The 18,449-nt window shown below is 41.5% G+C and overlaps 2 protein-coding genes across 2 annotated transcripts in view; one reads left to right on the top strand and one right to left on the bottom strand.

The window, feature by feature from the left end:
- The window catches only part of CARD6 (caspase recruitment domain family, member 6), a 14,441-nt gene extending 9,920 nt beyond the window's left edge, over positions 1-4,521 (bottom strand). The window contains exons 1-2 of the mRNA XM_011944414.1: positions 4,051-4,521; positions 2,021-2,578 (exon numbers count right to left, since the gene is read on the bottom strand). Of these exons, the coding sequence (XP_011799804.1) occupies positions 2,021-2,578; positions 4,051-4,333 (841 nt within the window). The 5' untranslated portion in view covers positions 4,334-4,521. The remainder of the gene's footprint in view (positions 1-2,020; positions 2,579-4,050) is intronic.
- Positions 4,522-10,354: 5,833 nt separating this feature from the next.
- Positions 10,355-13,248, top strand: RPL37 (ribosomal protein L37). Its single transcript, XM_011944413.1, has 4 exons — positions 10,355-10,483; positions 11,052-11,187; positions 11,392-11,476; positions 13,129-13,248. The coding sequence occupies exons 1-4, from the start codon at positions 10,481-10,483 to the stop codon at positions 13,196-13,198; spliced, it is 294 nt and encodes a 97-aa protein (XP_011799803.1). The 5' UTR covers positions 10,355-10,480; the 3' UTR covers positions 13,199-13,248.
- The last annotated feature ends 5,201 nt before the right edge of the window (positions 13,249-18,449 follow it).

The raw sequence follows: 18,449 nt of genomic DNA, 5'->3' as shown, positions 1-18,449 counted from the left end.
ATATATATATATATATATACACACACACACACACACACACACACACACATACTGCATCTATTCTGAGAACAAGCCCAGAGTAGCCTGCTAGAAGATGAGAGACCAGCCTTTAACTACCTCATCACACATGCATGAGTGAACCCAGGGAACACCAGAGAACTGCCCAGCCAACCACAGACATGTGAACAATAATAAACTCTCAGTGTTTGAAGTGACTAAATTTTGAGATGATTTGTTATATAGCATTATTGAGGCCAAGAGTTCAAGACCAGCCTGGGCAGCCTGGTGAAATCCAGTCAGTACCTGATACAGAAAAAAAAATTTTCATGAAAATAAAACAATATGTAAGAGACACATTGCAATATTAGAATGTTACCTATGGAAGAAGGTAAATGGGAAATGGAGAAAAAAACAGAATAGATAAACGGGATTTTTGCAGAATAATGATGACACTATGCAATGAATTAATTAATTAATTCAACCCTATGCACCAACTAAAATAAATAAATAAATAAAAATTAAGAATGGGGCCCCAAAATAATCATGTATTAAGAAGTTATTTGGGGGTGGGGCAAGAGACATGGGTTGAATTATGTCCCTCACAAAATTCATATGTTGAAATCTTAACCCCCAGTACCTCAGAATGTGATGTTATTTGGAAATAGGGCCACTGCAGATGTAATTAGTTTTAATAATGTTATTAGGGTGGGCCCTAATCCAGTATGACTCGTGTCTTCTATTTTGGCCAAAGGGATGCACACTCAGGGACAAGGCTATTTGAAGGTAAAGACATATCAGAGGGATGCTTGCACAAGCCAAAGAGTGTCAACCATTTCCAGCAAACCACCAGGAAAGCTAGGATCCTTCAGATCACATCCTTCAGAAGGAACCAACCCTGTCAGTACTTTGATTTCAGATTTCTAGCCTCCACAAGAAATTTGTGTTTATTGTTTAAGCACCAATTTTGTGGTATTTTGTTACAGCATCCCTCACAAACTAATATAAGGTGTGATGAGGAAGAAATGACTCTCTTCCTACCCATAAGTGGATGATGAGTCCCCAAGATTTGAAATGAATGTGAGATGGTAGTTACATTTTCATCCTCTACTCAGAACTTAGTGATGTTTATTTTCCCAGGCAATATCACTCCAATGAAACACTTCTCATTTTGAATTTTCATTAAGAAATATTCAGATTTGGCCAGGTGCAGTGCCTCACACCTGTAATCTCGGCCTTTTGGGTGGCCAAGCTGGGCAGATCACTTGAGTCCAGGAGATCGAGACCAACTTGAGCAATATGACAAAATCTCATCCTTACAAAATACAAAATTAGCCAGGCATCGTGGCAGGTACCTGTAATGCTAGCTACTCAGGAGGCTGAGGTGGGAGGATCACCTGAGCCTGGGAGTTAGAGGCTGTGGTGAGTCATGATCGTGCCACTGCACTCCAGCCTGAGTGAGACCGTGTCTCAAAGACATTCTTTTTTAAATAAGGAAATATTCAGATTCAAGATACAAATATAATTCTCATCAAGAGGGCATTATGTGGACTGGATCAAACCAAGTAACAATATTTTGGGATCTTAGCCATTTACTGACTGTTTTGACTTAAATAGTCAAACACGTAATCCCCACAGCTCTCTGGTCACAAAGGCACTAAAATAACCAAAGTGGTTTAACCTGAGGAATAGGTTAGCCTGAAATTAATGATTAGCAACTCCTTGTACGTATTATGGGAAACTAATGATTGGCAACTCCTTATACGAACTACAGAAATTTACAAACTGACAATCAATATTTACTTTTGCGTATGCTGTCCATCATTTCCTAGGTCCTGGGAGCTCCTTTAAGTCAACACCTACCTCAAGGAGATTCCAGGTTAGAGAGGCACAAGGAATTCCTTGGTAGTTGATTTTCTGCTGACATCTGTGCCTTTGTCATCCTCCTAGCCCCATTATGTCATGGCAAGTTTATTAACTTAATAAGTTGTTGCCTGACTAACTATGCAAGGTATTTCCATACCTTCTATACTTTTCTCCTGTTCCTCCTCCAGTGAAAGGGTGGTTTCTGATTCCTCATAACTTGGTTCTTCACCGGAGAACTCTGTGGTTTCTGAATTCCCAAAGTCCTCTTCACCATCATATCCAACGTGCTCTGGGTCATCATAAACCTCCTCTTCCGCAATGGCTTCTGCATCTTCAGGGGAGTCAACAGATCCTAGATATTCCTCTTTTCCTGAGTATAAAGAATCATCTAGTTCCTCATATCTCTGTCCATCCTTTATATATGTAATAGTTGCTGGAACTTCATATCCAACTTTCTCAACTGAATATGATAATGTGACTTCTGGCATGTCATATTCCTTCTCATTCTTCCTGGCAGACAAAGCTGTTTCCCTATAACTAGTTTTCTTGTCCCTGAAAAACTCAGAGGTTTCCAAATCCAAGTGTTCCTTCTCACTGAAGAACACTGTGATCTCAGGGGTCTCAGGCTGTTTTATTCCAGGAGAAAAAGCAACTTCTGAATTCTTGCTTGCCTCCATAGATTGAGGAGGTACTATGTTCTCATGTTTTAAAACTTCTGCAAAGAAAAGAAAAAGAATTGTTTTTCCCAATTAAGAAAAAGAAACTGTATAATAGCTGGAGTTCCTGAGGCCTCAAAGCATCATCCCTCTTCTTTTTTTTTTTTTTTTTTTTTTTTTGAGACAGAGTCTTGTACTGTTACCTAGGCTGGAGTGCAATGGCACAATCTCGGCTCACTGCAATGTCCACCTCCTGGGTTTAGGTGATTCTCCTGCCTCAGTCTCCCAAGTAGCTGGGATTACAGGCATGCACCATCATGCCCAGCTAATTTTTGTATTTTTAGTAGAGACGGGGTTTCACTTTGTTGATCAGGCTGGTCTCAAACTCCTGACCTCAGGTGATCCACCTGTCCCGGCCTCCCAAACTGCTGGGATTGCCCAGCCGCCTCTTATTTCACTGGAGGACAGAAATACCTAATACCTCCTATATAACTTGCATGTCAACATATCAACTTTCAGAACTTTCTTTTTTCCACTAAAAAATAAAAACCACTGTCAGATCACACCACCGTCTTGCTTAAAGTTTGAGTCCTTCCCAGCAACCTTCCAGGGTAAGTGAGTAAAACAAAAAATTTGAATCGTATGAACAGTGTTTACTTGTGGACTTAACTGTGACTCACAACAGACTCACGTATCCTGGGGCCATTGCTAATGAAATCTGATCACAAATACTTTCTATTCAGTAAACAAATGGCTCTAATTTGGAATAGTGTGCTTTAGAAATAATAAATAAAAATTCTAAACATATAAATCTTGTCCTACATTAGGTATCATTAACATTCACCGTTTTAACTGAGCCTCTACCTCTAACATCCCTTAAAATAATTTTGAATGTTTTTTTAGATTCCTAGAAAAGGAGCTACACCTAGTCCTAGTAGTAATTTACAGAATTGCTAAGCAACTGGAAGAATTGCTTTTTCATGGACTACTAGTTATCTTTGAACCATTTAAGAATTAGCACTGGAATTGCTCCGGGAAACAGCTGCTGCTGGCATTCTTACCACCAGAAAAATGAAACTACTGATCTGCCATCTATGTGTTAAAAATTATTTTCCTTGTATTTTCAAAATGGCTATACTAAGCGAAAGATACAGCTTGTGGTCTTGGCACTGTAAATATCCACGAATTCACCTACTTGAAAAACAAACCCTGGATTGTGTTATTATTAACAGTATTTTCCTTCCAACTGTGAGAGTTCAGCATGTTACGGTCAGTATAATGAGCAGTTTACGTTAGCATTAAAACAACTGCAAGTTTTGAGTACAGTCTGAAAAACAAATTATCAATTCCGTAAACCAATAAGATGTTAAATTTCAGAAACTTTTTAAATTCCAGTTTTTCCCTATTTCACATTTCAATGAAAATTATCTCTGGAAAAAGACTAACAAAAATAAAAGGCAACAACTTTCTTTATTTTTCAGAAAGTCTGCCCCCTCCCTCTCACCCTAGAAAGTATACAAAGTCAACTTACCATGCCTTAAGCCGCAAATGGCAGCGGACTGTGGAAAAGTACTAAATAAACACTTGAGAAAATGCTGACAGGTCGCCTCTCCCTTTTTCTGTACCAAAATTAACAGCTTCCGACTCTTCTTCAGGAGATCTGTAACGTTCTCCAGAGTCTCATACTCTTCCTCAGAAATCAGCCTCCGAGAAGTTAACGTGTCTAAGATAGAATCAGGATCATGTTGGAGGATTTCAAGCAACTTTTTTCGTTCTCTTTCTATGATCTCTGAGGGAGTACTTTCAGTAGCCATTGTTCCTGTTTCCTCTAAACCAGGAAATGGATTATGAAATCATCCTAATGAATAAGTAAAAGTTGAAAACAGAATGACAAAGAACAATTTTATTTGGCTAAGCTTTAACATGTCAATGATGCCTAGTGTTGGAGAGTGCAGATACAAGCACAGTGGGGCAACCCAGCTCAGAGCACTCTCTGATCCGGGGTCCTTGTGGATTATTTATCTGCTCTTTTGAAGGCTTGATAAATTCTCACCATGACTCAGACCCAGGGTCACCTCCTCCAAGAAGTCGCTCTTGAACTTCAGGTTGGACTAGGTATTCCCTGCTCAGAGAACTATACTATGATGCCAAGATTGTAAATTATTAATTAATATTTGGCGGGCAATCTGGCAATATACAGCAATAAATAAATAAAGTTGAAGACAGATAAAAATAAAACTTCATATCTTTCAACACAGTAATTCCAGTTCTAGGAAATTATCTTAAGGAAATAATGAAGCAAATACCCAAAGATGTATGTACAAGAATCTGCATTATAACATTATTTACAATAGTAGAAAATTGAAAATAACCAAAATTGAGGTTTAGGGAATAAATATTGACATGTCGACAGTGAAACACCAAAGAACTGTTAAAAAGGATAAAGTACATCTCTACATATTGACAAGTAATGATATCCATGATATATTGCTATGGAAACAGCAAGTTATAGATTGCATTTGTGTTTTAAAAAAGTTAATGTGTATATAGTATATGTATACAATATGTGTATACAGGTATACATTATATTTTAAAGAAGACAGTCAAGAGATATCCCAAACTTTAACACTGGTTATCTCTGAGAATATGATTACAGGGAAATTTATACTTCCACCTTAAACATTACTATTTAATATTTAATATTTTTGATTTTTTATTATATTTATTTTAAGAAAATTACCTGGTTGGTCTTTATTTACTCCTTCATAGTTCACAAGAACCTGAAAGTGATCTGCTCTGCATGACTAGCAACAGGATACTGGATGAATAAACTGATATTTCTTATAACATAATATTACATGGCATTCAAAAAGAATGAATTTCAGTGACCCACAATATAGAGAAATCATAACAATAGTAAGGAAAAACTGTAAATCCCAAAGGATTATATATAATATGACAACTTTTTTAAAAGTTCAAATAAACACACACTTACATTTAAGAGTACACATGAAGTCATTAAAATTTTACAAAACAAAAATCAAAGAATGATGAATATGAAATTCAGAATGATGGTTATCTCACATAAGGGAAGCTTGGGGATGGGATGGGATTGAGGAGGAGATCATGGATATCCTACAATGTAGGAGTTGGGCTTATCAGGGCTACTATATTATTAAAGGTAAATAGCTAATGTGTAAATAAAAGCAGAACATGCATGAACCAATGCTATTGGGAACCAAGGATAATGAGTAATCCAATTCTGGTATCTCCAAGGTTAAAAAAGTATTTTAAAATCCTGGCTGGACGAGGTGGCTCATGCCTGTAATCCCAGCACTTTGGGAGTCTGAGGGAGATCACTTGAGACCAGGAGTTTGAGACCAACCTGAGCAACACAGCAAGACCCTGTCTCTACAAAAAATGTAAAAATTATCTGGTCGTGGTTGTGTACATCTGTAGTCCCAGCTGCTCGGGATGGGAGGCTGAGGCAGGAGAGCTGCTTTGACCCAGAAGTTCGAGGCTGTAGTAAGTAACTCTAGCCTAGACTCTTTAAAAAGAAAATCCTCATATGATATTAAAAATTAATATTAGGTAAGAGTTTTATAAAATTGAAGAGTTTTAAAATTTTTATTTATTTTGACCAATTATAATCATATATAATTATGGGATATTCAGTAATTTTATATGTATGCAGTGTGGAATGATTCACTGATATTAACATATACATCACCTTCAATACTTATAATTCATTCCTTCTGTCTGTGACTTTGTATCCTTGGACCAGCACCCTTCCCTTCCCCGCAACTCCTAGCCTCTCTCTGGTAACCACCATCATATTCTAGGTAAGAGTTCTTAAATATGTATTTCAAAAGTATGGCTTTCAAGTGATGCATCCCACCTCAGGCCCACAATTTGATTGACACTGTCATAAAGATTGCCAGTTTTTTGTTGTTGTTGTTCAACTTGATCAGGAAGGTACTTTAATAACAGGTCTCTCAAACCACCAATCTCCTCTCCAATGCTCCACCTTAAGTATGCTGCTTTCTCACAATAACCTTTCTGAGATTTCAAAGCTAATGGGAAAAAAGTGTTCACTTGAAGTGGAAAACTTAGCATTGAAATTTAAACTTCCTTCTAGAAGTTTTTGTTTTGTTTTGTTTTGAAACAGAGTCTCACTCTGTTGCCCTGACTGGAGTGCAATGGTGCAATCATAGCTCACAGCAGCCTCAAACTCCTGGACTCAAGCAATCCTCCCACCTCAGCCTCCTGGGTAGCTGGGAATACAGGCCTGTGCCAACCTGTTCAGCTCTTTTAAAAAAAAAAAAAATTTTTTTGTAGAGACAGGGTTTCACTATATTGTCCAGGCTGGTCTCGAACTCCTGGGTTTAAGCAATCTTCCCATCTTAGCCTCCCAAAGTGCTAGGATTACAGGCATGAACCATATTTTTTTTTATTATTTGTAGAGATGGGGTCTCCCTAAGTTGCCCAGGCTGTCCTGGGCTCAAGTGATCCTCCCACCTTGGCCTCCAAGAGTGCTGGGATTACAAGTGTGAGCCACCATGCCAGGCTGTCTAGTTTAAATTGTTTCCTGATGGCCCGGTATGGTGGCTCACGCCTGTAATCCCACACTTTGTGAGGCCGAGGCAGGCAGATCACCTGAGGTAGGGAGTTCAAGACCAGCCTGACCAACATGGAGAAACTCCATCTCTAATAAAAATACAAAATTAGCCAGGCATGGTGGCACATGCCTGTAATCCCAGCTACTTGGGAGGCTGAGGCAGGAGAATCGCTTGAACCCGGGAGGTGGAGGTTGTGGTGAGCCGAGATCGCACCATTGCACTCCAGCCTGGGCAAGAAGAGCAAAAAAAAATTGTTTCTTGATAACAGAAATTTGCATAGTACAGCCTTAGAATGCAAAGGAAGTGAGTTGGGGGAAGGGTGAGTGTAACCAGGATGTTCTTTATTACATAAAATATAGCCAGGAGGTACAAAATTGAAAGTATAGACCTCAAATCGGAATGAATAACACAGGACTAAAAGTCTTAAATGTGCTCTATTACTGTTGTTTTGTTTTTTGATTTTTTGTTAGGCTAGTCTCGAACTCCCGACTTCAGGTGATCTGCCTGCCTCGGCCTCCCAAAGTGCTGGGATTACAGGCATGAGCCACTGCAACTGGCCTTATTAGTTGCTAATCTTACTGTGCTAATTCATAAATTAAACTTTATCATAGATATGAATGTATAGAAAATTCTCCCTTGAATTGCTGCTAACGAATTTATGTGATGTTTTCAAGACAAAAGTCAACAGTAGTTTCATGTATTGTAGAAATAAAAAGATGCCGGTCTCAGTGCTGTGTCCTGGTGGTCAAGAGACTTGATTGTATCAGAACCATGGATGCAGGACTTAATATAGTTTCTGTCACTGCCAAAAAGCAAAATGTCAAGGGGTGAATGCCTAGGCTAACAGTCTTAGATCAACCATTTCAGACATTGATCTAATCCTGGCTGGGCATGGTGGCTCACACCTGTCATTCCAGAACTTTGGAGGCTGAGTGGCAGCTGATCACTGGAGGTCAGGAGTTCGAGACCAGCCTGGCCAACATGGTGAAACCCCATCTCTCCTAAAAATACAAAATATTAGCCCGGTGTGGTGGCGTGTGCCTGTAGTCCCAGCTACTTGGGAGGCTGAGGCACAAGAATTGCTTGAACCCGGGAGGGTAGAGGTTGCAGTGAGTCGAGATGGCACCACTGCACTCCAGCCCAGGTGACTGAGTGAGATCCTGTCGCAAAAAAAAAAAAAAAAAATATTGATATAGTCTCTAGTCCTGACCTAAACCTAGCAATTGCATAGAAACTTGGAGGGTCTGACCAGCCTTCATAGACCTCTAGAAAGCCAAGAGTTTGCTTGACCAGGGCAAAATTTACATGGTTTGACATACACCAAAAAGAACCACCTCACACTAGAGAGGAGGAAAAATAATTCTCTCTCCTGTCTTCAATTCTGGCAATGTCTGGAGTAAAGAGACTGACATAATGCCTGTCACACTGCTTGGTTCCTTAATGGTTGACATCTGTCCTACCCTTTCTACACTGACCTCATTTCTCACAGCCCCTGTGGTAGGCAGAATAATGGCTGTCTCCAAAGATAACAAGGTACTAATCCCCTCAACCTGTGAATAAATTAGATTATGTGGCAAAGGACAATTATAATTGCAGAGGGAATTAAGGTTGCTAATTAGCCAAACCGGAGATAAGGAAGTTAAGGAAGTTATCTGGGTGGAGTCAATGTAATCACAACGGGCCTTAAAAGTAGGAGAGGAGTGGCAGGGCACCCGAGCCCTTTGGGAGACCAAGACAGGAAGGTTCAGGAGTTCAAGACCAGCCTGGACAACATAGTAAGATCTTGTCTCTACTACAAATAAAAATAAAAGGAAAAGAATAAGAGGGATGCAGAATAAACAGTAATGCAATGTGAGAAAGCCTACAGTAGTCTCCACTTATCCAAGGTTTCCCTTTGCAGGATTTCAGGGTTTGTTACCCCATGGTCAACCATGGTTTAAAAATAGGTGAGTACAGGATAATAAGGTATTTCCAGAAAAAGAGACCGACCACATTCACATAACTTTTATTACAGTATACTGTTATGATTGCTCTATTAGTTGTTGTTAATCTTTTATGGTGCCTAATTCATAAATCTAACTTCATCACAAGTACACATGTACCGAAAAAACAGTATATATAGGGTTTGGTATTGTGGTTTCAGGCATCCACTGAGGGTGGTGGAACTTAAACCCCACAGAAACAGGGGGGAAACTACAGTAGCACAGGTTTTGAAGATGCGAGGGAGCAATAAACCAGAGTTTGGGCAGTCTCTAGAAGCTGAGAAAGGAAACAGATTCTCCCTCCTAGAACCTCCAAGAAAGAAAAGTAGCTCCGGCAACATTTTATTTTTAGTTTTCTTTTTTTTTTTTTGAGACAGTCTCACTCAGTCACCTAAGCTGGAGTGCAATGGCGCCATCTCGGCTCACTGCGACCTCCATCCACCTCCACCCTCTGAGTAGCTGGGATGGCAGGCGCACGCCACCACGCCTGGCTAATTTTTTGTATTTTTTTTTTTGTAGAGACAGAGTCTCCCTATGTCTTCCAGGCTGGTCTCCAACGCCTGGGCTCACGAGATCCGCCCACCTCAGCCTCCCAAAGTGCTGGGACTACAGGCGTTAAGCCACGGGGCCAGGCCCCTGGAAACTATTGAACAAGTTCCATGTGTGATTCCTTGGCACAATGAAATATGGGATCAGATAACTTGCCTCTGATTTACTACAGTAACGACAACAATAACAAAAAATAACTGTTTGCCTTTCCCTTTACATTCTAAGCTCCAGCTCCAGGCCTCCGTACTCCTCGTGACCTCTCACAGGGCGAGTCAGCGTCGGCCAAAAGCTTCCGGGATCGGAATGAGGAGGCGGCTGGAGAAGTTGCTTTCTCCTGAATAGGGATGATCCCAGACGCACAGGGTCATTACACGCCGGGGACGCTCAGTCGGTGCGTGTACCCCCAAGCAGGGCCAGCCCCGCATTCCAGGTTCTCCATGTGCCCAGACGACAGTAATCCACGGTATGGCAACAGATCTGCCTGCTAACGCGCGAAACCGATCAGCATTAACAGTAGCACCAGCAACAGCGGCACGAAAAGCAGCTTATGGTCCAAGCGGGTCGGGCGAAGACTCGGCCAGCCAGTCGCCAGCCAACTGAGAGTCCCGCCCACCTTTCCGGCCCTGAAGATGCGATTGGCCGCGCCTGGTACCGCATCCTCCTCTTGACCCCACCGACACTATGGCGACGGACGCTTGGGAACGCTGCACAGCGCTCCGCAGGAAGTACTTCCCTGGGCGGAAGCTTCTGAGCGTGATATAGCGGAAGTGCCTTCTCTTCCGGTCTCTCTGGTCTCGGCTGCAGAAGCGAGATGGTGAGTTGTGAGCAGGGTCTGTGTGAATCGCGTTGCATCCTCGTTCTTTGTGCCTCCCTGCCTGCTGTCCTTGGGGGGCTGTCAAGATTCCGGATAAGGGGAACTGGTGGGCAGAAAAGAGGCATGCGGTGGCCCTCAAGAGCCAGAAGAATGGCTGCTAATTGGTGCTTGGGGGACCGATCCCGCCGTAATTGTGGAGCTAGAGCCGCATTGCGTCCCTTGCTTCGGTACAACCTTTGGAGACCTTTCACAGCTCTAGCCTTGTTTGGGAGCTGAAGGAAGGAGTTTGGGAATGTTTGGCTGTGTGTAACAAATAATTCATTGGTGATTCTGTCTGGCCGGAGTCTATAAAGATAAGGTATATTTCAGAACGTTGCAACTCTTGTGGAGGGGTTTAGGTAACGTGAAATGCTGGTAGTGGTCTCTGACTGGGAATTCGTGGAGTCTTCTCCCACGGTTCCAACCTCTATGATTGCCTTTAGATTTTATGAGTACTTGGTTTTCCGGAGAACTCGAGTAAATCTAGAAATTGCCACGTTTCATAATTATCTGTTCCTTTAATGTGCAGACGAAGGGAACGTCATCGTTTGGAAAGCGTCGCAATAAGACGCACACATTGTGCCGCCGCTGTGGCTCTAAGGCCTACCACCTTCAGAAGTCGACCTGTGGCAAATGTGGCTACCCTGCCAAGCGCAAGAGAAAGTGTAAGTAACGTTTTTCAGACTAACTGTGTTAGCTTTTGTTTGTATTGCACTTAAGTGGGGGCATAGATTTGAACTTTATTTGGTGCCTATCTTAAAACTTGTACATCTGTATGCCGATGAAATGGCATAAAACTCGTGTGTTAACAATACCTACAAGGTGTGTGGGGGAAAACCGTTTGAAATCTTTTCTGAACTTTGTTTTAGATAACTGGAGTGCCAAGGCTAAAAGACGAAATACCACCGGAACTGGTCGAATGAGGCACCTAAAAATTGTATACCGCAGATTCAGGTACAGTTTGTATGTTCGATCATAATTGATCCTATGGGCTTGAATGAAACCCTCGTGTTTACTTGTAAAAAGAACACTACTCTGATGGTTGCTGGGGATGAGTTGTTGGAAGCATTTTTGTTTTTGGTGGTTGTTGAGACAGGGCTTAACTATGTTGCCCAAGCTTGAGTGTAGTGGCACGATCACGGCTCACTGCAGCCTCAGTCTCCCCAGCTTCAGGTGATCTCACCTCAGCCGCCCAGTACCCGGGACTACAGGTGTGCGGTGCCACATGCCCTGCTAATTTTTAATTAGTATTTATTGTAGAGAATGGGATTTTGCCATGACCTAGGCTGATCTCAGAACTCCTGGGCTGAAGCCATTGGCCTACCCAAAGTGCTGAGATTACAGGCGTGACCTACCACCCCAGGCCAGATGTTGAAAACTTTTATCCTCTGCCACTGTAACCTTGAGATCAGTTACTTTGGATTTTATTAGTTTTTTCACTAAACAATAGTATAAATTAAATGTCAGGAGCATTGTTTGAGCCAGGGTCCCAAAGAGTTGATATTTATTAGGTTTATCTTTAATTGGTGTCAGAATTTGTCAAGACAGTAGTAAAGAAGATCTGGGAGTCAGGCTTTGTTCAATCTTCAGTATAGTGGCCGTGGGCAAGAGTGTTATAGAAAACAGCCCTGGTTGCTGCTGTTGCCTTAAGCTCTTGTTACCCAAGAGTCCTGGCCTTAGAATTATAAATGCAGAATCTCAGCTCCGCCCTAGACTTAGCTGAGAGAACCTGCGTTTTAAACAGTAGTTTATAAGAGATTAACCCACCTAAGATCTCAACTAAGATTCAGAATGATGCAGACTTAACTTTAAAGCTGGTGCTCCTTCCCTTACTATGTTCTATTTCAGCAATTCTCAGCTGTCGATATTTTGGGCTGGATAATTCTTCGTAGTGGTATTGTCCAGTGCAAAACTGAATATTTTGCAGAATCCCTAGCCTCTACCCACTCAGTTCTCCAGAGTGTCCAGTTTTGAAGATAACAAGGCAGTTCAGGGCTTTGTAGACACCCATAGATGTGTTCATGTGCTGAAGCAACTTTCTTTGCACTCGGTCATATGTTTTTGTGGGCTTAATGTTGAATGGTCTGTTAGTACGATATAGGAGTTAAGAGCTTGAACTGAAGCCAGGCTTTTAAAAGTAGGATAGTTGACCTCTCTAAGAGTAGATATGGATGTTAAGTTAGTTAAAATGCAAAGCTCTTGGGTTAGAAAATGTCTGCCATTAAACATGCTCATTGTTTTTTCCTTGCTTAGTCAAAGCAGTTGTGATCTCTTCTCAGCATGGGGAACCATTTTCACAAATAATCTTTGATCTCTTGCCAAGTAGGAACAAACATACTGGCCCTTGACTAGTATAGCCAAATAAGTTTTTGAGCCTTAATTGCAATTGCGATTAACTGTATCCAAAAATGGGTATCTTTAAGCAAAGTGAAGGAAAGAATTGCAGCTTATCAGTGATGCTGTAAAAATAAATGTCTGAACATATGAATGCAGTACTGATTTCAGCATTTAACTGAGATAAGCGCGTTGAAATCTGTTGAACAAAAATTAAAATTGATTTATCGATGTTGCTGAAGTAACTTGTTCTTGTTTTTGACATCGTGCAGGCATGGATTCCGTGAAGGAACAACACCTAAACCCAAGAGGGCAGCTGTTGCAGCATCCAGTTCATCTTAAGAATGTCAGCGATTAGTCATGCAATAAATGTTCTGGTTTTAAAAAATACATATCTGGTGTGTGCTGAGGTATTTTTAATCAGTTAGACTTGTAGTATCAGTGAAATAATGTAGGTTTAAGGACTGTGCTAGCTTAATATCAGATTTACTTGTTAAGTGACTGTTTTTAGAATGTTTCCTTTGGACTGGGGTTGTAACACGATTTAAGGCAATGACTAACAAGCAGAATTCCAGGAGTCCTTGAAGCAGAGGGCACTGGAAGACAATACAGCAGATTAAAATAGCACAGCTCATGTGGCATAGATGGGCATTTAAGACGTTCGAGTAAATTTGAAAGAGCATGATGTTTAAATTACCTTTAGTAGCATGTTCGTTTGCTATACTGTCATGACTTTAGGAGGATGATTATTAGTCACATAGAGCCTCAGAGTACCACTAGGAACATACGGGTAGAGATTTAGGTGGCTTGTTTTTCAAAAGATGATCTTATCCTAGTATCTGTAATGCTCACTTGGCACACCTGGCTTGTGGGCTGTCTGTAAGGTGACTAGCTAAGTGAAAAAAGCCTGCTAGGTATGACTCAGCAATAAGGTTTGAGAAAAGGTAGGGCTGGGTACAAGTAAAGATTGAGCAGGAAATAAAGGAAAATCAAGTAAAAACCCTGAGATTTGTAGAGTGAAGGCAATGATGTGGGACTACTTGGTCGAATTTTTTTAGCCCTCAACTAAATCAACTTGTTGGGTGTTTCTGTGCTGAAGCAAGCACTGAAACTTGCTATCATGCCTTCCCAGTTTTGGTGGATTATTGATAGGGTTGGGGTTTTTTTAAGAAATGAAGGGACAAAGTCAACCGACTGCTGAGAGGGCAGGGGCAATTGAAGGGAACATGAATGCTAGAAGAGCTACATAAAATAGTGATGGAGCCAAGTCATGCTATTTAAATTATAATTCTCCACTGTGTTCAGAATAACATCTGAGGTTCTTAACCTGGCCTTGGAAGGGTATCCCTTTTACGTGTAACCTGGAAAGGCTTTATAATGTGCTACCCAATTGCTACTCTCATCCTCTATTTTAACTCCTAATTTACCCTTCAGGTCTCAGCTTCTGAACATTCACTGGTAAAGAAACCCTGCTGATTAAATCTCTCTTGGGCTTCTTCCTGTAATGTGAGACTATACTTTAAAGATGCATGGTTAGGACTGGGCACGGTGGCTCACGCCTGTAATCCCAGCACTTTGGTAGGCCTAGGTGGGTGGATCACGAGGTCAGGAGATCGAGACCATCCTGGCTAACACGGTGAAACCCCGTGTCTTAGACTAAAAGTAACAAAAAATTAGCTGGGCATGGTGGCAGGCGCTTGTAGTCCCAGCTACTCAGGAGGCTGAGGCAGGGGAATGGCGTGAAGCCTGGAGGCGGAGCTTGCAGTGAGCCGAGATTGTGCCACTGCACTCCAGCCTGGGCAATAGACCGAAACTGTCTCGAAAAAAAAAAAAAAGGATGTATGGTTAGAATCCAGTTGCCATTGCTTTTCTTTTAGAGATAGTGCAATGACACAATCCCAGCTCACTGCAGCCGCTTAATTCCTGGGCTCAAGTCAAGTGGTTCTCCTGCCTCAGCCTACTGAGTAGCTGGGACTACAGATGCACAACACCATACCTGGCTAATTTTTGTTTTTTGTAGAGATGGAGTTTCACTCGGCTAATTCTTTTTGTATTCTTAGTTGAGAGTGGGTTTCAACATGTTGACCAGGATGGTCTCGAACTCGACATCGTGATCCACACGCCTCGGCCTCCCAAAGTCCTGGCTATCGTTACCAAACTTTAAAGCGAAGATAGACTAGACTTTCAGTCTAGTGAAAGTACCTTCCCTCTTGTTGCCCAGGCTGTGAAAGTACCCTGACCTCCATGTAAACAACCCTTGAGGCCGGGTGTGGTGGCTCACAGCTGTAATCCTGGCACTTTGGGAGGCCGAGGTGGGCGGGTCACGAGGTCAAGAGATCAAGACCACCCTGGCCCACATGGTGAGACCCCATCTCTACTAAAAATACAAAATTTAGCTGGGTGTGGTGGTATGTACCTTTAGTCTCAGCTACTTGGGAGGCTGAGGCAGGAGAATCGCTTGAACCTGGGAGGCGGAGGTTGTGATGAGCCAAGATTGCACCACTGCACTCCAGCCTGATAACAGAGCCAGACTCTGCCAAATTTTCAAATGAAACAAAATAAGCAGTGGATTTTGCATTGGAGATGGAGTTAAACTGTGTTGCCCAGGCTGATCTTGGACTCCTGGGTTCAAGTGATCCTTTCATCTTGGCCTCCCAAAGTGCTGGGATTACTGGGAAAAGTCACCACACGCCACCTATTGTCAATATTTCTGTCTTTAACAGCACTTAGTACTGCGTTAAGTTATGTATAAGTACCCATTATACTTTAAATTTTTCAGCAGAAATTATGCTTTTTTCTGCAGTGTTACGTTTAGGTGTGCAAAAATTAAATTTAATGTTAAATAAATGTTAAATTTATTTTTCCTAAGTACCCCATGTGCTTTTCAACTCTGTCCTCTGCCTGAAAAGCCTCACTCCAGCCCCTACTTCCCTCCCATCTCTGTTCACAAAGTCAGGTTGATTTGCCCCCAGCTGTCAAATAAAGCAGACTACCTGTTTACACATGTAACTGGTTATGTTCTGTAAAGTTACAAAATTAGAAAGGCTGATAGGTTGAATCTGTGGTGGCCGGGTGCGGTAGTTCACGCCTGTAATCCCAGCACTTTGGGAGGCCAAGGTGGGCGGATCACCTGAGGTCAGGAGTTGGAGACCAGCCTGACCAACATGGAGAAACCCATCTCTACTAAAAATACAAAAAATTAGCCGGGCATGGTCGTGCATGCCGTAATCCCAGCTGCTCGGGAGGCTGAGGCAGGAGAATGGCTTGAACCTAGGAGGCAGAGTTTGCGGTGAGCCAAGATCATGCCATTGCACTTAAGCCTGGGCAACAAAAGCGAAACTCTGCCTCAAAAAAATAAATAAATAGAAAGGTTGAGTCTATGGCATTGAAAACCTTTGGGAACCATACCTTAATTGTAACTCCCATAGTAACTTCCCTGCACTTAATAAAAAGTAGTAACAGGCAGATTCATTCAGTAAACTATTGAGCCAAAGTTGAAAGTACAATTTCTTCAGAGGCCTCACCTCTAATTGAGACACAGATAATTACATATTGTTCATATATATATATATATACACACACAGACACACACACAATAATGGATAAATGCACCAGTTGCTGTGAGAGCGTTGGAAAGGAGTTTGTCATTTAATAGGTGAAGCCAGGCTAAGATTTAAGCTGAACCAGGGAAGACTTGAAGCAATCATGATGAGAGAGGAGGTAAGTGGCTTTGCCAGCAATGAAACAGCTGACATAAGGGTAACCAGTCAGAGGAGGGCATAGCTATGAAACTGCAGACACCCTGCTTGTCAGATTAGAAGAAGGTGGTTGTAGGGTTGGTAAGAAAAGAATTGGGGAAAAGCAGCGATCAGATTGTGAAGAATTTGTCTTGACAAATTATGGAGGATTTAAAGCAGAATGTTAGGAATAGTTGTTTAGCAAGATGAATGTGGAAAGTGTTAGTGTGCATGTGATGAGTCTTGAAGCTGCAAACTAGGTAACAGGTTCTTACAGTTCATGTGAAAATCATGACTCAGACTAAGGCAGTGGCTGTGGGGCTGCTGGGGAGTTCTCTCATCTAAAACTTGAATGTGCAAGTGAGTAGCTAACTTCCAAGCTCCTCTTACTGTATGATTTTCTGCATCTCATAAGGTGTGTGAGGATTACATGAGATCATATATGTAACAACAGCATTGTGTCTAATACAGCAAGCCTCAAAAATAACAGGGAGATAGGTGTTTTGGGATGCCTTAGGTTTCTGGACAAAAGGGAGGAGGTGGTTGCTCCATTGAGATATAGAACGATAAGGAATATAGAAAAGAGATAATAAGGGGAAAATAGTAAAGTTGGGTTTTATTGACATACCTGTGGGGACACCAGGAGGGAGGGAAGTGTTCAGGAAGCAGTTGAGTTGGAAAGTCAGGACTGGATATCTACATGTGGAAGTAACAACTGTGAATGAAAACTGATTTTAAGAGTTAGAATGGTGAAGATAATATAAGCGTGGAAATGAGGTAATAATGAGATTTGATAGGCATTTAGAAGTCAGTAAGCAAGAGGACTTGAGTTCATCAATGAACTTCAGTAACTATCCTTGATTTAGTATTGATGGAAACCATTTGTGAATTTACAGACTCCAAAAACAAAAGATAATTTAGAGGCTCAAAGTAAGATGTGGGGAGTTGTCCATTGGAGACAAATAGAGAGAGGGAGAAGTTCATTTGTTCACATATGTATGTGCGGTGCACCTACTGTGTGCCAAGCCATGTTAGAGATACAGCGGGAGCAAAACCAGACGTGGTTCCTGCCCTCTTAAAGTTGACAGTTGACTTCAGTGGTTGCAGAATTAGCTCAGGGAACTAGAATTGGACGTAGTCACACAAACCAAGAAAGGGGATGGTTTGAGAGGGGCAATCAGTCACATGTGGCTGAAGCCAAAGAGAATGAAGATATATTGTAAAATTCTGGATTTGGCAAAATTTAGGCTAGTGTTTACTTTTTACAAACCTCTCTCATGTTAGAGCATCAAAGAAAAACCAGTTTGCCAAGAGGTCGGGAGACTGGGCAGTGAGGAATGGGGAGCTTAGTTTAAAGACAACACTAGACACTTTTCGGAAGTTTACCTATTCTGTGGTTCCCTTCTATTTTTACTGACTAAATGGTGCCCTTCATTCATGAAGCAAATACCTATTTAGTGACCACTATGTGTCAAAAGCTATTCTATGCCCAGGAACTTTTAAGTGGAAAACAAGACAAAGACCCTGCTCTGACATTTCAATCATGTATGCATGTACTGTATGTATGTGTGTGGAAGGTGACATAATAGGCAGTTACAGATAGTGATAAGTGTGTAAAGACAAGGACACCATGAGCATAATAGACAGTGGGGATGGAGGAAACTTTAGAAAGGTGGTTAAGAAAGCTGAATGATAAGGAGCCATTCTTTTGTCTTTACCTGATTGACTTATTCAGTCCTTTTTGAATTTTGGGTTGCTTGCAGAGTTTAACTTCGCCTGTAATTGAAACTTTCCTTTATAATGGCATAACCTCATGTAACAAAAGCAAACTAATACATTATAGAATTATTTTACTG

The sequence above is a fragment of the Colobus angolensis genome, unplaced genomic scaffold (assembly GCF_000951035.1).
Source record: "Colobus angolensis palliatus isolate OR3802 unplaced genomic scaffold, Cang.pa_1.0 Scaffold230, whole genome shotgun sequence".
Taxonomy (NCBI): Eukaryota; Metazoa; Chordata; class Mammalia; order Primates; family Cercopithecidae; genus Colobus; species Colobus angolensis.
Note: the sequence above shows the minus strand (reverse complement) of the source record. Positions and strands in the feature narration are given on the sequence as shown.

Bases quoted from the DNA above. Each gene is read 5' to 3' on its own strand.
- RPL37 (XM_011944413.1), top strand. The intron at 11,188-11,391 runs GTAAGTAACGTT...ACTTTGTTTTAG, and splicing joins TGCCAAGCGCAAGAGAAAGT to ATAACTGGAGTGCCAAGGCT. The intron at 11,477-13,128 runs GTACAGTTTGTA...GACATCGTGCAG, and splicing joins ATTGTATACCGCAGATTCAG to GCATGGATTCCGTGAAGGAA.